Consider the following 24697-nt stretch of genomic DNA (forward strand, 5'->3'; position numbering starts at 1 on the left):
AAGTCTGCGTCCAAGCAGAAATGGCACTCCGCTGCCCAAAACACCAGGAAAGGGGTGCACGGGGGTCTGCCTGCCAGCATACCCCGTGCCCATCCTCAACCGCGACCCCGGTGCGATTCCCAGCCTCCAAATCACGGAGCTTCGCAGCCTTTCGGCGAGCCGTCCTCCGCCCAGCCTGGGGAGGGGACCGCTCGCTCTCCAGCTCACGCGCACCTACAGCTAAACACTAGTGTCTTTGTTGACCTCTATTTCCCGGCAAGAGACGACCTCGTTTGACCAAAAGGCATTAGTCTCGTTGGTATGTTGGCACCTTCGCAGAGCATCTCCTCCCTGCGCGGCTCCAAAGGCCTCGGTCCCCATCGCCCTCCTCCGAAACGTGTCCAGCTCCTCGCCGCGCTCGCACGAGCCGCCCGGCCGCGATGCTTCCACTTCCCAGGCACAAACGTCTTTCCCCAGTCAACCAAAAGCTAAGCGCTGCCGCGTTTTTGGCCACCGCGTCACGAGGGAAGCTGTCATCCGCTCGCTCACTCGTTGTCACCGTTAAGGCTTCCCAGATTTCTGCTTCCCAACAGGAATTTCAAATGAAACCAGCTGAAAAAATGATGCTCTTTTCTGTCAAAAACGTAACATGCTTTTCCTATTGCTTCTGTAACGATAGTTGCATTAACGCGTTCGAAACCGCATGGAGGTCTCCGTGTTTAAACAAAGAGCTCCAACGCGGAGATGCAATCCGCAGAAGCGTTTCTGTGCAGCCCAAAGCCCCTCCTCCCTTCGCTTTTTGGCCGCAGAATCTCTATTATCAGCAGCGGCAAACGCAAAGCTGCATTTCCAGAATCGCGCTCTGCCGATTTCGCCCTCCGTCTCTTTCGGACGCTTGCCCGAGCCCGTTTGCCCCCGCTCTCTGTGCGCGGTTTTGGGACACCTCCCGAGCTAACCTCGGCGGCCAGCTCAACGGGGCGCGAAGCCCCTCGCCTGAAGCCGCGCAGGGCTTGGCCGGCCGCCGTGGTCCCGCGCGGTTCCCGGCCGCGCGTCCTCGCCGCGCGCCTGGCCGTGGCCAGCTTCAAGGGCCACCGCGCCGAAGCCGTCCCCAGCCTCCGCCCGCCGCCCTCGTCAAGCGCGTCGGCACCTTCTCGGCACGAGGCGGCACAGCCCTTTTCTGCATTTACCGCAGAGCAAGAGAGGCCGGGGAGGCCCGGTTTACAGACCGGCAGATGAAGCGATCTTCTGGAAAAGGGGACCGCGCCGGGAGAGCCGGCGGCGGCGCGGCACGGCGCGCTCGGAGGCCCGAGCCCGAATCCGCCACGTCCTCATTATTCCCGAGCCCCCATTGTCCGAGGCCCCACCGAGACCAGAAACCCTTCTCGGGAAAATCGCGGAGACGTTAAACAGCCACGGAAAGAAACGTCTCTCGCCCTTGCTGGTTCTTTCGGTAGCGAGCAGAACCGCAGCACACAAAAGTAACTGTTAAGGTAAGTTAAACCTTGTCAAGATGAACTTTCCTGCTACTTTTAATTAAAAGTTCTTTAGAATTAAAAAGGCCACTATTCAGAAAAGACTGAAAAAAAAATTCATTGACACCAGCCCGCCCCCCTCCCCTTTTTCCCAAGGAAAAGAAAAAGCTGTTTTTGTGTGTCTGCTCACCCAGCCCGCACTGTACAAAAGGAAGCGGATTTGCAGCAAGACACATGAGATGACCCCCTGACCCCGAGCCGCTGAAAAGTCCTCAATGGCATAAATACCAGATAATCAATCACATACCAGGAGGGCCGGTCCCCCTGCCCTTGCCCCGGCGGCCGGGTTTATGAGCGATGCACTGTAAATGGACACCGGCTTTGTACGGGAGGCCCCTCGCGGCATTCCCCGACCGAGCCGCAACATCGCTCTCGGGCCCGCAGACCCCCGGCACCCGTCGCCCGGGTTCCCGTGCCGCTTTCCGCGCCCGGGGCCGGGGCACCGCAGAGCCCTTCTGCCCGGCAGAGGAAGGCGCAGCCTCCTCATCCTCAGCAAAGGGGCCCGGGCGACGCTCGCTGCTCTCCGCACCGCGCCGAGCTCCCCGCGCCGAGGGCGAGCGCTGGCCGCGGCCGCGGGAGACGCTCGCCGGAACGACGGGAGAAACGGCCCGACCCGCGGGGACCCCCGGAACCGCTGCGGGTTCGGGGCGGCTCCGTTTGCTTTTTGCAGCCTTGGGCAAAGCCAGCCCCGACTGCACGGGGTCGGTCTCCCTTATCGGGGCTGCGGCAGCCACCGCAAAGGCAAACAGAGGAGCGCACCGCCAAAGCCCTGCACGCTCCCGAGGCAACAATAGATTTGAAGGCTTTGAAGGGAAAAAAAAAAAAATTGCTGAGATACTGAACGAGTTCAGCTAAATGGGGAACCACTTGGCAACTAAATTTGATAATGCTTTTGTTTGAGGGTCAGAGGTTAAATATGTTCACACTAATCCCCTTCATCCAGAATTAAAGGACAAGAAAGATTTTTCTGTAGCTTAGCGAGAGGGCTTTTCTCATCGCAGTTTAAATAGTATTTGCACAGGAAAATTAAACGTAGACCATCGGCCGTTCGCTTTAAATACAAACGCACAGAGCGTCTACGTTTTTATCTATTTGTTTTTTTATTTTTCGGTAAACAGGTCGGAGCCCGTGAGCCCCAACCCCACCGCAGCTCCTGCCAGTGGGATCTTTCGGATATAAAGTCGCTTTGAAGCGCGCTGAATTTTTGTTTCTGTCCAATTTAGAGGTTAAAAAAAGACGGGATCTGAAAGGCAGCGAGATTCCCAGTTTCAGGAATGTGTGTTCAGACTCAGATTTCAAGCACTGTCACAGAACATTACTGTCACACAAAGAGCCTCTGTGCTGCCCATCCGAGAACCGAACGACTCCAAAACCCACAAAAGCCAAGCATTCTCAGTTAAAGGAGCAAACGCTAACCTCGCCTCACCCCGACGCGCACGGGGCACCCGAGCCGCGCCGGCCCCCGAGGGCACCCGGAGCCGGGCGCGATGCCCGCGGGGACGCGCGCCCCAACCCGCCTGCCAGCGGCAGGCCGCGAGGGCTGCTGCGGAGGCTCTTTGCCCGTGCGCAATGCGGCGAGTTGCACGCGCTTCCCTAAGCCGTGCTCCGGCTCTCGGCAGCGCGGCGGGAACCCCGCGCGGACCCCGAGTTCAGGCCGGGCAACGGCGGCCTGCCGCAGTCATGCGGCGCGGGAGGGATATAGCCGGACCGCAGGAGCCGGGTCCCCGACCGACCATTTCTTTTCTCAGTATGCTTCCTGGTGTCCCGTCCAAAGCTAAAAGTGCACAAGGCGGCTTCGGGGGACGCGTGCCTAACAGCAAAGAGCTCTTTCTTCCAACCCCGACAGAGCCCGAGGACCGGCCTCAACCCGCAGGGGAGAAACAACCGCCGAGCGCTCAGCAACGGGAGCACGGAGAAGAGTCTGGCCGAGCCGCGGCCGGCGGGCGAGGTGCCTCGCCGCAGCGCTGCTACGTATTCCAATCAATCCCAGCCAGGCACAGGGCTGTAGCGGGGCAGCAACCCTGCTATCTAATAGGCGGTTACAAGCCTCGCGTGCTCACGCTGGGAGTTTTGCATTTGTCAATGTCTACAGCAGATTTTATTTAGCTCTAATTGCACACGTTTGTGTATGCCGCCAATTAAAATGTAGCAGACCTTTTAAGGGATCTGGGGTATCTTCAGGGTACCTGAATTTCTCTACCTCCTCGAAGCAGCGCATCTGTCCAAAAACGCGCTGTCCTTGAGCCTGGCAAACTGATCTCTCACGGGACTGCGCTGGATCGCACCAACTCCACGCGCTCAGCGGTGGACACGCTGAGGACGACGCAGGCACCGGCGGATGCCGCAACTCCCGAGCACGCGGCGGTAGCAAGCCCGCTCCGACAAGCCCCGCGGCAGGGCCGGTCTCCCTGGGGACGGCAGGACGGTGCCCGCAGCTGCTCCGGGAGCTCGACCAGCCCGGAACAGAGCTGGACTGAGCACGGCCCCGTGGGGACACGGCAACCAAGGGAAGAACAAACTCTTCTGGTTCTCCGCGTCCGTGCAAGCACTAATTCTGGAGCCTAGGAGAGCTGAAAGGACGCCCAGGCCCAAACAGCCCTTTGCTGTAAACACACGGAGAACTGTTGGCTCTACGGCATCGAGCACAGCTCACATATCAAACTTTTATCTGAACTTTTGCTGGCTGGGACAGCTTGGGGAGGCGCGAGGCTTGCTCGCGCGACGGGAACGCTGGGCATTTTCCTCCTGAAAGACAGCCAAAACACGCAGCAAAACAAATCTGCTGTGAATCACGCGGTTCGGACGTGGAAGGAGCCTTCGGAGAGGCGCGGGCGGCAGGACACGGCGTCCCCAGCCCGCCGGCGGCACACTTCCAGGGGCGCGAGCAAGGCCGTGGCGCGCGGGCCCCGCTCGCGCCGTCCCTGCCAAAGACCGCGCGCGAGACGGCGGGGCCGGACGTGAAGCTGCTCCCGACTCCATCTTTGGGCAGTTCAACAACCGGCCCGATCTCAAAAGATCCGGAGATCCGGCGTCCCGCTCGTGACGCGCTGCCCGCAGTGTTTGGGAAGAGGGTGAACCACCAAATAAGCACAGGCCGCTGTCCTTCATGCCTATATATGGATCGAGGCTCTCGTTTTTGCAGAGCTTAGCCCAGAGGCACGAGCAAACCGCTACACGCCTGCAACGCCGTCCTGGCCGCGGTCGGGCAGTGCCCACGAGCATCCCGCGGCCGTGCAACGCGCAACGAAGCGCCGGGCTCCGGAGCCCAGCTCGGCCGCGGGGCTGGAAAAAACGCCCTGGAAAGAGCTGCCGCTCCCTGCTTGTTTCTGTCCGCAAAGGCTGCCCGCTTGTTCAACTGTCATCGTGAATTACGCTCCGAAATCAAGGCGGCTTCCGATGGGAAGCCTAGCTGTCACAGGCATTGTTTTTATAGAAATAAATGTCCGCAAAAAATGCTCCCCTTTGAAGATGTCAGCTCCCATATAGGGAGCACTCAGGCCACGAGGAACAGAGAAGTGCAGGAGAGGGGCAGTCTACAGTCAGTCTTGCTTAGGCTTCTCTCGACTTGCACCGTTTCCAGCCCTGTTTTGCAGACAGCCCTTAGACAGCAGTGCTCTCGTCGGGTGGCAACTCAACACCAAGTTCATCCCCGCGGAGGAGAACTCCATACGGCGAGGAGAACGGGTGAACCTGGGGTCTCCTCCGCTCTTGCTTTCACAAAGGCACACGGCCTATTCGCAAAGCACAGCCTGCAAGACAAGAGCTAGGCGAGCGCTGCGGGGAGCTGCCCGCCCCACGCGCAGCACATCCGTGGACGCGGCCGACGCGCAGCTTCCCGAAGGGCTGCCGCGGTCAGCGCGGGGCTCGCCGGGCGCCCGCGGCAAGGCCGCTCCTTGCCTGCAGCTGCCAAGCGCCTGCTAAAACAAGCCTGGTGCTTAAGATGGATGCTTCGCCTCGCTCTACTCTTGCAGCTGCCATTTTTAGCTTGGAAAGCGTTTTGAAGGAAACTGCTCGTCTTATTTAAAAATTCGGCGGAAGAGTTTTCATTTTGGAAGCGTCCCGATCGCTCCCTTTTCCTCGGGTCACCTTTCCCGCTGCCCTCCCCATGGCTGGACGTCGAGTTAACGAGCCCCTCTCCCCGCGTCCAACGTTCCCGGTGCCGGACCACGGACAGCCCGGTCACGCCAGGCCCGACACTCGGCTCCGACATTCGCACCGAATCGCAAATACACCGGTTCGGCGCTGAATTTCCATGGTCTGGCTACGGACGACAGCGCCTCGGGGTCCGAGGCCCAGCATCGCCTCTAGGACAAAATGCTCCTTCAGGCAACGCATCTCCAAAGCAACCGGGTTACTGCAGATCAGCAGCGAAATAGCTTGTCGAAGGCTGATCCGTAAGTTAAACGTGCAACTGTGCACTGAAAACTGCCCGACCACGCGCACGTGCAATCCCCCCATCCGGCTTTTAGTTTGGTGGAAAACACGTCAGAGAGTGGAGGCTCAGCCGATCCTGTCAGCTCATCAAAGAAACGTTAACGCGAGCTTTCAGTGCATATTCTGAAGGAGGAAGGGTGGAAATCAATGTCAGGGTGCAAACACGCACGCGAGCACACGCAGAAGGAGCACAAGGATCGACTCAGCCGCAGCCGCGTATTTATCTCCTGCTCATCCAGGAGCCATAAAGGCATCCTCACAATTGGCACGTCTTATTTTCGGAGGTGCCTGTGTTGCTGAAACAACAAACCCCGGGAGCTGTCTCTTTTAGCAGTTCCCCCTGTGCCAAATTCCGCTTTTTTTAACACCCGGTAAACAACTCCCGTTTGATCTCCTGGGCACCACGGGTATTTAAGGACGCCGGCAACGACGGCTTTTGCACCCGCCGCGTGCAACGGCGAAAACTTTGAGAAACAGTGCAGCGTTTCACTGGGAACCGGACCTATTTCATAAGCTCAGGATTTGCAGCTCACTTTCACCTCCAGCTTCGAGACTCAAACGTCAGTTTTTCCCGTTCTCGTTCCCTCTGACGCACGCCTGCCTGCTATTTAAAAACAGCCTCCTCGCACCCGAATCAAAACACGTAAGCCTCCATCCTGCAAACGCCGCTCGCAGCCCCGACACCAGCGCGACCGGGACCGCGGCACGCCGCAAGAGCGCAGCAAGAGGTTTTCCGGTATTTCCAAACCCTAGCCTTCAGAAATCACACCTACTTCCCAAGGAAAAAGCGCAAGCATTTAATAAAATAACAGCTTTGGAGTTGATTTTTTTTTGCCTATTTACAGGTTTTGTTTTCCAGCTTTTGCTCTGCGCTTCTCTCGGAGGCGTTCACAGGACTCCAGGTCTGCAAAGCGCTGCGAGACCAGCCAAAATACCGCAAGACTTGGCGACGATTCCTTAGACAATCTCCGTTGGCATAAAAGCAGCTGTGGAACAACAAGTTTGCAACGTTGCGGAGAAATGCACAGCTCGTGTATTGTCTAACCTAGCTGCTCAGCCTCGACTGCCCGCTCTGCGGCTACACGTGCCGCTGGAGCTGCAAAGCGCCGGCCGAGAGGCACGCAGCGTCGGCCGAGGACGCGTCCGCCAGGGCGGGAGCGCGACGGGGGAGACGGGCCCAGGGCCGCCCCAGCCCTCGCCTCCCACGCGAGCCGGCTGCTTATCGGCGGCTCTGCTGAGCCGGTGGCCGCACGCACGCACGCACGCGTCGGCATCGGCATTGCCCCCGCGAGGTCCTCCCCCGCGTCTCCTTGCGTTGGGGGACGTCTTCTCTCCTTAATGGAAAACCAAAGCGTTTATTGCTCCCTTGTCTGCATTTGCATCTGAAATCGGAGCTATTGCAGGGCAGACAAGCCAGCGCTTCACTCAGCGAGGCAACGCACACCGCAGCCTGCAGACTTAACTGTTTTGTTTGTCCTTTAACAGTCAACAAGACCCGAGCAACGACCGAGACAACGAGCTGGGCAAGTGCAGCTCGAAACGCATCGGTCCGCGCACGGACGGCGCAGGGGCGACGCGCGGGCTCCGTCGGGTGCCAAAACGCAAGCCTGGCTACTCCATCCGTTCACGCTCCGTCCCCCACCTGCTACGCCTTCTCCTCTGCCATTCCCGTCGTGTAACTGAAATGAATACGGGAGCGAGAATTACCTTTACACACGCTCCGCACCACAGTACATTATCTCTATCTACGGAGAAAAATGCGATCTGATAGGATTTCTCCCATAAGCTTAATCAAGCTGCTCTCTTAACGCTCCCAGGAGTACCGTGAAGCGCTGATGGGAAGTCGCTGGCGGCCTGGGAGGATTCCGTACCGGTTGCGTTGCGGAAACGCGCAGTGCCTGCAGACGGGCGCGCACCGAAACACGCAGGGCTGCTCCCAGCTGCAGAGCTACGGCAGCGCGGGGCCGACGGGTGCCGCGAGCGCGGGAGACGGGCCCAGGCGTCGGGGCCGACCACCGCCCCGCGCCTTAGGCAGAAAGCTGGATTTTCGCGTGCGTCTTCCGGTTCTGGCGGGGCCACGGGGCCGAGGGACGTCGCTGGAAGCGGCTCCCACCGGGCTCCGTGGGCTTTCGCTCACGCCTTGGAAGGGAAAGCACCGAGCGGAGTCGGGAAGCGCGGCTGCGGCTCCAGCGGGCCTGCCTCCGGAGCGGGGAGGTTTCGGACGGCTTTGGAAGCAGCGGGAGCGCTGCCCCGGCCGGGGAAACCTCGGCAGGAACCACCCGCCGCCACGGCACCCCCGCCCGGCCCCGAGCATCCCGGCTGCCGGGTCCCCACGGACCCTCCCGAGGTCTGGCGCTTCCCTCCGCACAGGCTTTGCGCGGCCTCCCAAATCGCTCAGAAAACCCTGCCGCAAAACAGCGCTGGAGGCGGAACAGCCGCGCAGCCAAGGCGCTTCCAGGGGTTTGCGAGCGAGCTACCGAAGGGCCCGGGTGAACGGGCCGGGCAGCCCCCGCGGCGCCCGGCACCCCCGGCTCGTCCCGCCGACGGCGGAACCAACACGCAACCGATGACGCGGCGCGCGTCGGCCCCGGGACCCCTCTCCGCCGCACGAAATGACCCGATCGCGGAGTGTCTGTGGACGCGTCGAGAGGAACACCTGCGCGGAGCAGCACAAGGCCCCGGCGCCCCAGCTCCGCTGCTGTTTGCTTAAGGAAAAGCTTATTGTTCAAGGAGGATTAAGCTGTGCAGACGCCGAGTTTGCCCGGCCCTGTGTCCGGCGGGCTTCCGCTTGCCGTGGCCCCCGTCCTGCCGAGCGGGCGTTAAAGAAGGGGGTTATCTTGCCTTTCTTCACAATTAACGCTTGATGCCAACAAACCTGCCCGTTGCACTCGCTCCAAAACCTTAACTCCCCGCACTGAACAAAATAACGTTGCGTGCGCAAATAAAAACATCGATTTTCCTAGGCTTGCACCGTTTTGAGGCAGAGCAGGCGAAGCAAGGGGAAGGAGACAGGACGAACACGTAATCATCAGGATCAGGTTTAGATTTGCCAAGAACGGACAAAGATGGTGGGTGACGCCGGGAAAAGCGAGCCCAACTGGGCCCTGCCCTGCTGCAGCAGGGCCCCTGCCCGCTCGGTCTGGACGGGCAAGGCGCTTCCCGAGATGCTCTTCCGCAGAAGAGTGCCAAGGGCTCACTGTGGCGTGGCTTAAAAAACAAACAAACTCACTCACTTTGGGTAGCTCAGCGGGGATGTGCAGTAGCAGCAATCTTGGAAAAAAAAAAAAAAAAAAAAAGAAATAGCGACCAAGGCCGTGGCCGGATCCCGACTTAGGGCGAGGAGACGGGAGGACTCGTCCACCAGCCGCAGAGCGACGCTTTCCGCGGGAGCGGGAGCAGCGGCTGCGGCGGGCGAAGGGCCCCGGCGCGGGACCCGCGGGGAAGCCGGGCCGCTGGCAGCCTCCTCTCCCCCGACTCCTGCTCTCACGCTAGGGTTTTTTTCCCTGCCTTTGTACCTCCGCTTACCACACTACTGTTTTGAATCTCTAAAATAATGTGACAAGTTAATGATGGCACAATTATCTAAATGTTTAACAGACATGTTATCTAAGTGAATCGGATTGAGATTCCATCCCGCTGACAATAAACATCAATGGGAGAGCAGAAAGTGATAGGCAAATTATCGCAAACCCTGCAATTTCGATGCTATTAAATTTGGAGGAATAACAGCCCTGAGGCCTGTAAACTCCGAATAAAATAGACCCTTGTGTTTGTCCAACTATTAAATCAAAATGCTACCAACATCCCGGGGAAAAAAAAAAAAAAAGGGGGGGGGGGGGAGATTTATAGCTTTTCAATTTTCAGTTACACATTGGTTTTATTAACTCCCTTCCATTACTTGCGCCCCGGTGCTGGTGCCACCACGAAGCAGCTTTTCCGGGCGGGAGGAGGAGGAGGAGGAGGAGGAGGAGGAGGAGGCAGCAGCCCAAAACGTCGAGCTTCTGCAGAACGACGGCAGCGTAAAGCGGACACGGAACCCCCTGGGCAGGGACGCAAGAAAAGGCTCGCTGGAAGCAGCGCGCCCAGCAGCGCCCCAACGGAGAGGACGCGCGGCAGACGCTCCCGGGCAGCGGCGCGGGCAAGGCTCGCGATCCCGACGGCTCCTTTGCGAGCCCGCAGCCCCGCCGCGAGAGCAAGCCCCTCGCGGGCGCGTCCGCGGCCAGGAGCGCGCCGGGGCCGACCCCGCAAACCGAGACGCGGGCGACGTGCCGGCGGGGAGGCAAGGGCACCTGCGAGGAAAAGAGCGGCTATCTGAGGCGTCAGGCACGCCGGCGTAGCAGCGCTGCGGGACCGGGCCAGGAGGAAACCCGCGCCAGCGAACTGACCGTGCAAGCAGCGGCTCATGACACCGGCTGCCGGCGCGTACCGCGTTACACGGCACTGCTGCACGGGGAGCCTCTGCGCGCTGCATGCCTTGGCGGACCGCAGGAAACTCGGTACGAGTCACCTCCGACATTTACAAAGGTCCTGGGCTCGCACAGGCGAAGATCGGCAGCCAGCCGGCGTCAACGCCGGCAGCGGCAGCGACCAGGGGGCCACGAGCAGACGCGTGTCTGCTTGGGGGCAGGTGGGCTCTTTCCCGCATCCGTCTCATTTTCCCTGTGAATTTTAGCAGAGCAGTAAGTAATTTTCCACGCGCTCCCGCCGGCATGGCACTGAGCTGACGCCGCTGCGAAGACCAGCCAAAACAGTGGCTGCTTTTCCTATTGCTGTAGGATGGCGGCCAAGGAAAGCGAACACCCAGAACGAACCTCTCCGTCCGCCGCCTCCCAGAGAAGCGGCGGGACAACGAAAAAATGTGAGATAAAGGGGAGGGATCCTGCAGCCCAACCGCTCGCCCCCAAACGGCTCCGTAGCTTGGAGAGGAACAAAGAGATTCCTTTCTCTCAGCCACCATCTCGGCAACATCGCTCAAGCTTTAGGCGATCTACAGAAAGAGCCGGTATTGTCAGTTTTCGGTAGGCCTGAACCAAAGAAGCCCCCTCTCTACGCTGCTAACTTCTTGGGCTTCTCTCCACAGAATTTCTACATCACGCTTGAAATCATCCACCAGAGAATCTACCAGCAAGCGAGAACGTTTTCTGGAAAGCTCGAAGGCCTCTCACCAAGTTTGCCAAACAACCTGCCGCTGCGGAGGACGAAAGGAGGGCGCTCAAAAGTCTCTTCTGGGAGATGTCGTTATTTGGAAAGCGAGATAATTATAGCAACGGCATGGAAGGAATGCTTTCCATGCCACAGGCAGCACTACTTGAGCGCGCCCCAACAACAGGAAGCTATTAATTTCAGCGAGCGTGGGCTCCTTTGGCCATAAAGCCCATTTCTGACGTGCAAGCGAGACGCGTCTGTTTACAGCGCGAGGAGGTGATGATAAACCCGTTTAACTCGGGTCGCTGCGTTCCACCACGCTAGGTTTTCACGTCACCATCCGAGCCCTGGCATGAGCGCAGTGCTTCTTGGCACCTCCAGCCCAAGGCTTTAAATCAAGCGGACTTGAATCTCCTCAGAATTTCCAAGGTCATGAGTGAAACCCAGCAGCTGCTCCGCTTTACCTTTCTTCCCCCTCCCCGTCGGACGTGTTCAGACGCAGCCGTCGCAAACACCTGCCGAGCACGCGTTCCCGACGCCGTGCCTGCTCGGGCGGAGGTTGCAGAGCCCCGGCTCCCGCGAGGTGCTGGGCACCCACGCGCTTCACCGGGACCGCGCCGTGCTCCACGGCTCTGGAAAAAGAGTGAGACCAGCAACTGGCTGCTCTGAGATGTCTCAGTAGCGCCTGGCTAGCTCAGAAGTATCTGTGCTGGAGGCAGCTTTGCAGCTCCGCCATTGCCCGTTTTCCTGGTAAAGCTTTGCTGCGCCCAGGCTAGCTGAGCGCGGGGAAGAGGCTGCAGCCTCGGAGGGCTCTTCCCCCCTATTCCCGGTCCGCTGGCTCCGCAAAGTTGAGCAGCCCAAGAACGCGGACCTACGAAACCACGCCGCAGTCCCTACACGTCCCTGTGAAACCTCCCTCCTGGTAGCAGGGGCCGTTTCTGTGACGAAAGCGTAGGAATTGCCATCGCGGACACGGCCCGTTTCTGCTGCAGGCAGCGTGCAAACCCTCGCTCTCCTCGAATCCGGCCGACCCCATCGTGCAAGCGTGTGGCACGGGGTACAGGCCCAAGTCAACCCCTTCTGCTTTGCCGGCTTGCCCCTTCCAAGCCTTTTTCTCCTTCTTCACCTACGGTGTGTACGGTCGCTAAAAGGATTATGGCTTGTAAAGTCCAACCCCCCTTAGTATGACTTTGAGTAAGGAGGGCAATTACTTTAAAATTTATTAACTGATGCTTGGCCAGCAAAGTTTCCAGATCAGATGACGTGGTGCACCTATTCCTGTCCAGTGATGCAGCAATTTATACTGCCGATCGGTCATTAAAACCTCTGGCATAAAGCTGGTCGTGTTTCCCGTGCCAAGATAGTGTCCACGCATCAAATTTCAACCTCCGAGTACAAGTTCAGCCATTAATGGTGTTTATCATTTTTTTCAGCATTACAAGACTAGCTTGCACTAATTTAAACCCTTGCTAATACAATAAAGGAGTGGGCTCCTTCCTCCTCTCCGTTTGTCCAGGAACCGTCTGAGGACTCTGAAGTTAGGTGCGCACAGAGCCCGCGTGAGACTGCCGGGCTGGCAATTCCTCAACGCTCCGCAACGAATCCGCGCTAGACACTGCAGCTTTTACCCCGTCTATTTGCCACCACACACAAAACGGAAGGGGGTCCTGGTGCTCACCCGCGGCTGCGCCTAAGCCACACAGCTGCAAAGCGCGGTGCAAAGAAACGCAGCAAAAGCCAGCCGTCGACAGCGCTCTGGAACCGACCGACGTTTCTCTCCCGAGGCGGTCAAGTTAGCTAGCGTTTGCTGCACGTGCCTTTCGCAAACATCATTTCCTACGCGCTTTTTTTCACGCTAAGCAACAGTTGCAGCAGTGCTTTGGGAGGCTGGCACCGTGCACGTCGGCTTTGCTGGGAGAGCAGGCTGGGCTTCCTCCTGCTCACAAGTCACAGAGGTTGAGGCAACGCCGCAATATAAACTTGCCTGTTGACTAGTCCTGCGCGTCACGCAGTGGTTTGCAAAGTGACTCACCACGCAGAGACGGGCCTTCATTCGGCCGAACGCTGTGTGCTCGCTGGGATCAGCGCGGGCTCAGCTTCCGACTGCGGGAAAGCAGGTGGGGCCCTGCTCTTGAATACGCAGGTCTGCTGCAGCCAGCGGTACTGCACGCTACAACGGCCAATTTACTAACGCGAGACCAAAGCCCACCTCGGCCAGGGCTTCTTTGCGCGAGTCAGTCCTCGGTGCCGAGGAAGGGACTCGGGGACCTCCCTCCGGGACGGCCGCACGCAGACGTCCCCCCCCAGGTGCGCGCCTGCGGCCCAGCCCTCCCCAGAGCTCAGCTCTCCACCCGCCGGGGCCCGCTCCCAAGTCAGACAACACCTTTTCCCAAAACCTGCAGAGAAGAGGCTGCACACCCCTTCGCACCGCGCAGCCCAGCAGACCCTGGAATCGATGGACAATCCTCACGGCAACACCGCAGAACCTCCGCTCTCGGCACGGGACAGCGCAATTATTCACGTAAATGCTCTGGAAACAGGAACAGACCTATCGAGGTAGGCTGGGATCTTCAAACGATTTATAAGTCTCTGCCCTAAGGCTCCTGAGCCCCAAAACTCTTCTGACAACGTTACCTATCCTGCAGAAACCTTCCTCTAAAATCTTAAACGGTGGCCAGGCGCTACGATAACGGTCAGATGTGGCAAGAGCTTGATGAGCGTTATACATGCGCTTTTACAACTTCAGAAGAGCAACAAACCACTCATTTAGGAGGCGGCAAGAACATTGCGAGGACGTGACTTTCTGGTTTCCGCAAGCCGGAGGAAGCGGGCCGTACCCAGGAGACCGGGCGGTAGCTGCCGCCCGGGGCTCCGCCCGCCGCACTCACTCCAGACCCTCTGCTCTACGGTCGGGTGCAAGGGCAGTTGTCGCCGCCGGGCAAGCTCCCCAAGCTGCAGCAGAAGCAAGCACGGCGAGCACCAACGCGCGGGGCGCAGGCTGTGCTGTTAACAGACGGAAGGAGAAACTCCCTGCCTGCCTGCCTCCGCTGAGCCCAGCGAGGAGCCTGGCCACCTCCTCGCAGCGGAGCCGGGCTTCCCTTCAGGGGACCCGCACGACACCAGCACGGGCTTAAAACTGAACCGCCAGTAACGTCTGCACCGATTCCGCTGCGCCCTGTCCAGGCTCGCGGCATCCGAGGCTCCGAAAACACCGATCACCTTCTCGGCGGTTCAGAAGACGCTCGGTTCAATCACGGAGACGGGCTGCGCTACTCCCCTCGCCAGCGTCACCCAGGCAGCCTTTGGGGAGGCCTTTCCTGCAGCCGCCACACGCACCTTTTAACGCGGGAATAGCAGCCTTGCAGAGCACGAGCTGGGCCGGGGGAGCCAAGCCACCTTAGTCAAACCGATGGCAAGGCAGCAGCGGGGCTGGCAGGCCAGAGGCAGGACCCGCACAGGGTTAATCTTGCAGCTTGGCAGAAACTTGCGCAGGAAGCCTAAATATTTAGCTTAGCTCTGAATTTGCTTTGATAATAAGGCACTTGGTGGAAGTTTCGCTTCCCAAGAGGTTCGAAACAGCAGAGCAGGTGACCGCGCAGCAGCCCCGAGCCACCTAGGCAGGGAGGAGAGCAAGGCGGGGGCAGCCCCCCCGGCTCCGAATTGTGAGCCTCCGCGCAAGGAGGGCCGCGGTTAGCACCCGCTTCTTAGCGCTCTGCAGACCGAGGCGTGAGTTCGGGCTGGGCGAGGGGCTGCCCTCCCGCAGCAGCCGCGCACGGGGCCGGAGGCAGCGGCACCGGCGAGGGGGTCTCGCGGCCCGGAGCTCCGCTGCCTTCCCGGGGACGCGGCGCTGATCCCTGCCCGTCGGGACGGAAGAGCTAAGCCGAGGGGAGGTACAGGGAGCCCCTCCGGCTCCGGGAAGGGCTCCTGGAAAGCCCGGCCTCCCCGCGCCGGCGTCACCGCGCACACCGCTTCCGTCTCCGCTCGTTTCTCCGGAGCGCGCGAGGGGGGAAAAAGGCCACGTACCGGTGTGGGTCTGCCTGTGCGTCTCCAGGGCCTCTTCTTTCGAAAACTGCGCACCGCACTGGTCGCAGACGAACGCTTTGGCACCCGCTGGAAAGACAAGGGGAGAAGGGCGTTAGTGCGACGGCTGGCCTCAGACCAACCGGCGAAAACGCAGCTGGGGAAAGCGCTGCAGCAGAAGGGATCGCAGAGCTGCCCGCTTAATCCGCGAGCCTCCCCTCCGTCGCCGCGACTGCCGCAGTCCCGGCGAGCAGCCTGCGCCGGGGAAGGGCAAACCGCAGCCGCTCCTGCTTGAACGGCGCAGCGGAGCCTCCCGGACCGCGGCATCCTTCACCTGGATACGGCTCGTTACAAGCCCAGCCAGACCGAGGCAAGGCAGTGGCAAGTAACCAAAATCAAAACAGTCTTCTAATCGGCACCTGCTAAGAGGATTTGCCCGTTCCTGAAGAGCACGCGCACTTCTCCACGGAGCCGAGAGAAGCGAGCAGCGCGAGAGCATCCTCTAGAAATGCACGTATTTCTAAGGTCGCTCACTCCATAGAACGGGGAATTTGTTCGGCAGAAGGCCTAAATACTTCATAACCCACGCACAGCCACGCGAAGCGGCCACCCTACTTAATCCCGCTGTTGTGTTAGTTCAAAATAACAGTGTAACGCAGAGCTACGCTGTTGACATTGCACGGCCCCTCCGCTGCAAAGAGCTGCTCGCCAACGAGAAATTAAATATTTGTTTTTAAAAAATCATTAAACATCAATGAGTTTCATTAGAGTCGTAACTGATCTAATTTTAATTGCTTTCCTGCCCCTTGCAATTGCAGCAGTTGTTAGCGGCATCCGAAGGCGGGAGGCGAGCGACTGCAGCACCATCTGATAAGAAACGTGGCAGAAACAACACAACTGCGTGGAAAGCAGAGATACTTCTGCGACTACTGGAGGTGCGGCGTTTGGGGGAATTCTTAGAAAATCACTATCGGCATGGGCCGCGCGTAGCGGGTCAGAGGCTCTAGTTACAACGAGAAAAAAACAGGATGTCTAACAGCAGATAAGTGGCTTCCAGATAAAAATAGATTAACAATGCAGGCGCTCCGCGAAGCGCACGCTGCCAGGACGAAGCTGCGAGCGCGCCCGCTAGATCGTGAAGTTTGATTCCTCCGCGGCGAGGAACCGAGCGCGGATTAGGAGATGACAGGGCAACCTTCGCGACGGTTTGAAGGGGAAAAGAAACGGAAAGCCGCCGCGCTTGCTGTTCCTACCTCGGCTATAAAGGCTTCCCCGGCTACACTCAAAAACGTTCCCGTCGCCGGACCGCAGGTGCCACGCGGCCCATGTGCAGGAACTGGAGCGCTGCTTCCCGTCCCTTCCCTGTCCCTCCAGCTCCCCTCCAAGGATACCCCCCCCGCACCCCCCCCCCGGCCCCTCTGCCGCGAGCGGGGCATTTGGAGGAAGGTGCGAACAAAGGCAGATGCGGGAGGAGACAGGGGCATCGCGAGACCCGTTAGGCAGCGAATTCCTTCGCCTTTAAATCGTCTTAGTAACGGCTGGCTCACAGGCAGAAATATTTGGCAGCGGCGAAATTAAAAGTGATAAATTTTCTCGCCAAGCTTTGATCGATAATAGAGGTCTCATCTGTTAATCAATAAGACAGTCTGCCTGTTTACCGCGCATATGTTGTTCTCTGCCGCCCTCGGTGCGACGGCGAGCCTGCATTCAAAACAACTCGACTGTGCACGAGCCGCACGGCTGCCGCTCGCAAAACCTCAGCGAGAAGACGCGTCGCGGTGACATCACGGAGCCGGCAGCGCGCTCAGGACGCCCCAGCTCCGGGTCACCGCGGCCGCACGCCGCCGGGCAAGGGGCAGCAAAGCCAGGTGCCGTGCCGCGCCGTGCCGTGCCGCGCCGTGCCGCGCCGTGCCGCACCGCCAGCAGCACCCGGGCACGGGGCACCGCCGCCACCGGCCGGGGAAAAAACCCTCAAGGACGACGCTCGCAAACGCACAACAACAACATAGGAGCAGCTCGCCAGCATCTAACGCGGGGGGGGGATTGGGAGGGGGACAGAAACATTCCTGGCGCTTTTAAAATAAACAGGGCGAATGTTCTGGTGCGATACGCACGCCGGGTTACATAAGGAAGTACAGCGTGTACCAAAACAGCGGACCCAAAAAAAGCAGAGCTGTCAGAACAATAAGTACAGACGCAGGGCAGTTTACAAGAGGCTCTGCTGTACAGTTTTATTTACAGTACCTCTTATCAGCGAGGGAACAGCACGCTGCCTGCCAGCTGCCAAAGGCCAGGACCGCGTGTTCCCGCGCGCACGTGGACGCGCAGCCCAGGCAGGGCGGCTCTTCCGAGCGGCGCGACCGGCCCCGGTGCACGCCGGCGCTCCTGCCATCCGCGCACACACACACACACACACACACACGCACACCCCGCCGCCGCCGCGTACGCAAATAGTTCAAGGTTAATTTTACTACGTGACTCACCAGGAAAAATGTCATCCAACATCTGAGCTCCGTATAACGGCGCCCAGAACAAACAGTTGCATGTTTGTTAAAGGGAGCATGACATATCTGAAAGCAACGCATCAAGGGGCTGCGGCAGGGCTTTTTTCCTGGCTGTTTTCTCTCCCTCTCTCTTTTTTTTTTTTTTTCCCCTTTTTTTCAAGTAACAGCCATAAAGACCGCCAGTCTATTAAAGCGTAAACAGGAGGTGTGGAGGGGTATTTTTAGCAAGCGGCTGGCGCTGCCCACAGCACGTGGGTGCCTCAGGACCATCCCCGGGCAGGACGGGCCGGGCGCGCCGCGGGGCCCGGCCGCGTCTCCGAGCAAGGCTCGCGCGCGGCCGCGACTCTCCCCCTCGCCGCGGCTGCCTTCCCCGCTCGGGCCCCTCTGCGTCGATGGCGTGCCGGCTGCGCGGCCCAGCTCCCGCCGCGGAGCAGAGCGAGCGGCAAGCCTCACCGCACGGCCGCCTCGCCCGCGAAGCCGCCCGGGTCCCGGGGACTCGGCTGGAAGGTCCCCGCCGGGCGATGCCACCGGGGCGGCCCGCAGCCTCCAGGCAGGGCTCCGAAAGCAGAGCTTTGCTAGGCTTAGCCGCTGTCTACCGCGCAGTACTCCCCAGCACCCATTCGGCTTAATTGCTTTATGGAGCACAAGAAATAGGCCCTCCAGTTCCAACGCTTGTGATGTTAGGAAGTAGTAAAACGCTCCAGCCGGTTAAAAACGACACTCGCTCGCTGGCCTTTGGTGTTCCCGAGGCCGTAATTGCGGCTCGGGCAGCACGTCTAAAGCTCCTCGGCTGTTTCGCCGCTTTGATTTCTCCCCTGTCACGTAACTGAGGTGTGGCATTCCAGCAAGTGCAGCGGCGGCACTTGCACGGTTAAAAAAGTCATATATAGAGACACAGAGAGAGAGGGAGAGGGAGATTTTTCCCTGAAACACAAAGGGTTCACTAAGAGAGAAGGAATTCAGCCCATCGCTGAACAGTTCTTGCTTTCCTTTCGCTGCTGCTGCTCTGTCCCTCCTCTTTCGACCGGGCTTCGTACCCAGCTATGAACCTTGTCGAGAGACCAGGGAGGGCACATCTGCTCAAACAGGGGTTTTTAGGGAAAAAACGCCGAGCCAGCAGCCCAGCCCCCTGCCTAGGTGCTCCAGCACCCACAGACACCCCCTCTCCTGCAAAGGCGGGCGTGCGATTCCTCAGGGACCTTCCCAACTGCTCCCGCGGTTTACCGCAACGCGGTCGGTTTGGGCATCCCACCCCTCTCCGGCTGCGGTTCCATAACGCCTGCTTTCCGAGGCGGCAACGCCGCGAGCACCGCGCAAAATCCACCCCGCGCGCCGCCCCCCAAGCACGAGGGGTTAGCAAAAATTTGGGGCCGTCTATTACTAACGTGCCGTAATTGGCAAGAGGGTGGGGAGAGAGAAAAATATGGATTGAAAGAATTGCCAAGTAAATTTATGCACTGTCGATGCTTTACTACCTAATTAATTCAGTAATTTCAAAAACAATTTTATTTATGTTCCATTTACCACATCAAAAGTGCAAAGAGAAAAAAAAAACCACAGTGATGCTAAAATAATACCTCAAGGCATCTATTTTTAATCAGTTAAAAAAAAAAAGAAAAAAAAAAAGAGAGCAAGCAAGCAAGCAAGCAAGTGCGAGCCCCGGTTTCTATACAATCTCTCTCGGGCAGACCACCAACTCCAAGCGAGAGAAAACAGCCGAGCCCTCTGTGAGTGCCTTCCTGGCTGCCGAAAACAGAGCTTGTCAAAAAAAAACAAATCCATAATGGCCTGAGGCTCCTCTCCAATCTATTTTCTGCTCAGCTGGTTTTAAATGAAGTTATTATGAGTCATTAAAACACCCGCAAGCCTGTGGAAGTCAGCCAATTACAATTTTAAATTTAGCCTGTTCTCTACCCCATTCTCTTGTTTTCTTCTTTTGCCCACATAAAGCTGCTTTTTATTTTTATTATTATTATTGTTATTATTATTTCCCCTCTGCTCTATTTCACCCGCGTGGCAGAGACAGTTGCGCAGATCTCGAGCACTTTACACTAAAAAAAAAAGAAAATAAAAGACTCTAAGCAGGGCCAAAAAAGATCAAACTACAAAATCAGCTCGGAATTAGGACGGCAAAAGGCTTTTCTCCTCGCTCCTTGTTCGAGTACCGTAAAAACGCAATAATTGAATATAAAAAAATAAAGGCCCAGGTTTTAAAAGGTAAAGACAGACTTGTAAATCGAGCATGAATGTCAGCCTCAGTCACCAAATATGAGGAGCTCATTTCGTTTTTTCAGTCTGGGAGGTAACGGTGTGCGCGGGCCAGGCAGCCCCCGCGGACCCCTCCCGCGCCTCTGCTCCCGCGGGGTCCCGCGCATCCCGTTGGGGTCCCGAGCATCCCGTTGGGGTCCCCCCCATCCCACCGGGGTCCCCTGCATCCTGTTGGGGTCCCCTGCATCCCGCCGGGTCCCGAGCATCCCGTTGGGGTCCCAAGCATCCCGCCGGGTCCCGAGCATCCCGTTGGGGTCCCCCGCATCCTGCCGGGGTCCCCAGCATCCTGCCGGGGTCCCGCGCATCCCGCCGCCCCCGGCACCGCCTGGATCCCAAGCCTCCCCGCAAAGAGCCGCGTACGGTGGCAGCGGCTCCGGTCACGCGCAATTAGAGCCGTAGCAAGTCATTACGGACGTCGAGGCAAGCGCCAGGGCCTCGCGCGCGGGCAGGCGGATCGCGTGCCGGGCGGCCGCACGGGGCGCAGCGGCCAGGGGCTCCTCGCCACCGCTGCGCGCGGTCCCTCCAGCGTGACTCCGTGGGGACAGGCGGACCCGGGCCGGGGTCTCCTCGGAGTCACGCCGCTCCCTGCAAGGCGGGAGGCCTACGAGCGCGGAAGGGCAGAGCCTTGCCGCGGAGGCTCGTTTGCTCCTGGAGCTTCCTAAGGCAAGGTGAAACGCCACTTTGAGATAAGGGCGGCCAGCAGCCCTTCCAACTTAAAAGAAAAACAGCAACGATGCGAAGCCGGGATGCAGGCAGTGCAGCAGGAATGCTTGCTCCGCGGAGGAAACCCGAGCCACTCCTACGCGCTCCGCCAAGGCGTCGCCGCAGAGCAACAGCACGCACCCGAACGGAGCCCGGGCCGCAGCGCCCGCGCCAAGGCGCCCTGCCGCACGCTCGCCCTCTCGGGCGCTCGTTGGGAGCTGCAGCGCGGGAGGAGACCCTCTGGCAGCTGCCCCCGCCCCGCGGAAACCTGCAGGCCGAGAGAAACCCCTCCGGGAGCTGGAAAGGGCCCACCGAGGATGGAGGAGCGGGGAACGGGTGCACGCGGCGGCTGCGGTTACTCGCCCCGGGGACCCGCTCGCGGAGGCTGCCCGCAGCTCGCCCGCCGCCGCCGCCCGGGACCTTTCCCCGGGGCCGCGTCACCCACCGAGTCACCCAGCCGCGGGCAGGCTGGGGGTCGAAGGCCACCCGCCACCCTGCCGGGCCGCGCGGCAAGAAGGGCTGCACAGCGGGTGCAGGCGGGGGCCCCAAGGCCCCTCTGCCGTTCCGCAGCGGCCTCTCCACGCCGTTGGGCACAGCGGGAGCGGACGTGCGGGGCAGAGCTGGGTCGGCAGGGAAGCACAGACGACAGGCAGGGAGAGCGGCCTGAGGGCATCCGGCACCGTCCCATCAACTTCATTTGGGGACAAGGGGAGAGGAGCAGGAGGAGAAGGGGATATGTTCAGATTTAAGAAAATAATAATAATAATAATTTTGCTTTAGCAACAAAAAAGAAAGGTTATTACATAACTCCCACTTCTCCTCCACCCTTAAAGTAATGTTCTATCTGACAGCCTCCTCTCCGAGGGGAAAAAATGACAAATCCAATCCAAAATTCAACAGCCTGTGTTCTGTTCGGAAAGCACACAGTGTACTACACAGCCCATAAAACTCCAAACAGCCTCCAGACACTTCTGCAATCGTCCTCCATCAAAACACTTTGTCTTGCATACAAAAATAAGATACAGTGCTGAACGGAATACCAAATCAGCCCATTACAGTACAGGGAGGCTGCTACTTAGCAACGAGGGGGCTTTAAAGCCGCGATGCTCTACAGGAAACAAAATCTGTCAAGCCTGTTGGGCAAATGATAAACATTAGCGGTATTAAAAAACACAAAAGCCATGTAAATGGATCGCGCGCGGCGCGGGGAGGGATGGAGGGGAGGGATGTCGGGCGCGGGGGGAGGCCGCGGGGCCCGGACCCGGGTGGGAAGGTGCCGCGCCGGGGCTCTCCCCTCCCGGGGGGGGGGCAGGGGGTTTTGGGCGCGATGACCTGCAGTGAACTTTGGGAACTTTCCCATCTAGCACGCGCGACGAGGCACCTCAAAGAAAATGGGCTGCGCTGCGCTGATCACGTCTATTTAGCGGTATTAATGCAGGCAGATGCGCAGGAGATTTATTTGCTGCAGAGAGCTCTACGGTGTGATGGGTCCTGGCGTCGCGCTCCGCATAATGCTCGGCGGAACACCTTAAATAACAAAAAGCGGCCAAGAGGGGGGAGAAAGGAGAAGCAGTGACGGATGAAAAAGAAATATATTTCATCAGGTAAAGGGGAAGAAAGAAGCTGGCTCTGAATCAGCGGCCGGGTCTAGGATCGCAGCCAGAACAGGAGCTAAAAAGCAAACCATATTCTTCTAGTCTCAGCTTAGACTCTGGAGGCAGAAGGGGCGGGGGGGGAGAAATGTATTTTTCATCAGCCAGTGTATAATTTATAAACAGCATTAAACAGTTTTTGTTTTCTTTTTTCCTCTCTCCTGTGTATGAGGGTTGGCCAGCAGTCAAGCCTGCATTAATTTCGGCTTTGGGTACAGTGTGTTCTTGGATGCACATCTGCGAATGATCATAAACTCTCTGGAATGCTGGCAGAACATCCAGACCTGCCGGCAAGCCGATGACATCACTCTGGGAATAAGTTTGGGAGAGCGGCCAAGCCGGGGGGAGGGGGCAGGGCGCGCGGGGGGAGGGCGACAAAGCCCCAAAGAACCGCGGCGCTTCCCTTCCTTCTCAATTTTACACGGAGGCGAGCGCCGACGGGGGCAAACGGCCCCCGCCCCGGCGAGGCCGGCCGCGACACCGGGACGCGCCGTCTCCTCCATCTCCGACGCCCGGCCATGCGGCATCTTCCCGAGCTCGGCGCTTAACAAGGAGCCAGCCGCGGAACACGCGGGGGAAGCACAGCGTACATTCATTAGGGAGATAGGCAGCAAATGCATTAGCCGCGCCGCTAGATCCCGGCAGGATAAGGGCCGTCCCCCGAAAGCGCCCGGCGGGCGCGGGGCCGGGCCGGGCTGGGCGCACGCAGCAAGCAGCATCCCCCCTCCTTGCAGGGCTCGGCGTGGGCTCTGCCGGGGCGGGCGGCACGGAGAAGGCGCTCTTCCCAAGGCCGGCTTTGGTGCCCCTTCCTAGGAAGGCCCCCTTCCCTGTGCAGACGCAGCCGGGCACCGGCTTGCCAGGCGTCGGCGGGACGCGTCCTCGCTCCCTGGGCGATGCCGAGGCTCCAGGCGCTCAGGTGCACGGGCTTACGGGCGCCTGCACAACGCCCGGGCGTTTCCAAAGCTGCTTGCGAGGAGGGCGCGCGGCGCCGGGGCAGCCGCCCACGTGCACCGCCCCAGCTGGCACGGCTCGCGCAGAGCATCGCCGCAACGCCGGCCCGCGGTTGCCCCCGCTCGCGGCGTGGAGCTGGGCGGGTCCGCGACGTCCACCGGCCCGGCACAGGGATTTCTGACGGAAAGGCGAAGCTGGCTGTGGACGTGAAGCTAGCGACGGATGCGCTTGGTGGTCCTCGGCAAGCTGCTCGGAGTCAGCCCACAGTTTATGAACTAGACGACCGCTAAGTCACGATCGTCTCACCTTCCCTGGCAACTTTTCCGGAAGGGAAAGACCTCGGCTCTTCTTCTCATATAGAGTTTTAAAGTTTTTAAAAGCACGTCTCTCCACTTCGGAATCGACAGCCTTAATGCAGCCGCACGGCGCATAGATAACTACTATACACTTCATTAGGAGTGAGCCTATATTGAAACGTAAACATTTGGTGGGGTATTTATCAGGCACCTGAGGGCTGCTGAGGTAACGCTGCCGAATAACCTGGGTACCCCGCTAAGCACCGCAGAGCCCCGTGGGGCTGGTCCGGGCGTTGCTCACGGCTGGAATTACCACATCTACCTACGCAACATTCACGTCCTCCCAGTAAGTTTCCATGAGAAAGACACCCACGCAAACCCTGGGGCATGAAGACAGCAAGGATGGGCTTTACTGCAAGACGGTGTTTTCCCAAAGCCTTTCCCCACCGGCTCTCTCGCGGGTCCCAGTTCTCAAGGGGACCCGACTGGTGCAGCCGGAGCATTTCAGCTCGGGAAACGTCACCGTTTCTCCACAACCAGGAAAGCAAGAAAAGGTTGTTCAAAAAACACAAATAAAGGCGTTGAGTTGACTGAGGAGCAACCCGGCTCGGGCAGCCGAGGCTTAAGGAACGAAACGAGGAGCCCCCCAAGCCCCCCGAAGACGGCGGGGCTCCCCCCGAACACAGCGGCCTCCCTAGACGGAGCATCCTGAGGACGAGGGCGGGCGAGGGCGCGAGCGGTCCCCGCGCAGAGACTACCCGCCGGGGCTTGGTCGATGGGTCGGGTTGGTCTTTGCTAGTCTAGGTGTAGCTGCATCAGCGGCTCTCTCCCGTGAACACTCATCAAACACATCCAACCCCCAATGGAAACGTCAACCAAACTCCGCATTTCCTACCACGGGGGTCTCGGGGGAGCTGCTGGGGGGGGGGGGGGCCGAGCCGCCCTGCCGGAGGGTCTGCTGCGGGACCCGCCCGTAACCCGCCCGAGCGAGCCACCAACGGGCACCAGGCAACGCGACGGAGCGGCTCTGCAAGCGAGGCCTCGCGCTGCCGGTCCAGCACAACCTCGTGTCATCGCGGCCCGGGGAGGGGGGAGGAAAAGCGAGGGGTGCAAAGGTCTCATGCTTTAATAAATAACAGCGCTGGAATTCAAGGCGGCTGTTTTCGAGCGCTCGAGCGGCTCTCCCTGCCTCCCCCCGCCGCCTCCCGCCCCAC

At 59.4% G+C, this 24697-nt stretch overlaps 1 protein-coding gene across 3 annotated transcripts in view; it reads right to left on the minus strand.

The window, feature by feature from the left end:
* Nucleotides 1-24697, minus strand: part of ZBTB16 (zinc finger and BTB domain containing 16) — a 72841-nt gene that overhangs the window by 14895 nt on the left and 33249 nt on the right. For 2 of the 3 annotated variants that reach the window (XM_064524163.1, XM_064524162.1), the window contains exon 4: nt 15114-15200. The exons of the other annotated variant lie outside the window; for it this stretch is intronic. In XM_064524163.1, coding sequence (XP_064380233.1) covers nt 15114-15200 — 87 coding nt within the window. The remainder of the gene's footprint in view (nt 1-15113; nt 15201-24697) is intronic. 3 annotated transcript variants of the gene reach the window in all.

Source organism: Dromaius novaehollandiae, chromosome 21 (assembly GCF_036370855.1).
Source record: "Dromaius novaehollandiae isolate bDroNov1 chromosome 21, bDroNov1.hap1, whole genome shotgun sequence".
Lineage (NCBI taxonomy): Eukaryota > Metazoa > Chordata > Aves > Casuariiformes > Dromaiidae > Dromaius > Dromaius novaehollandiae.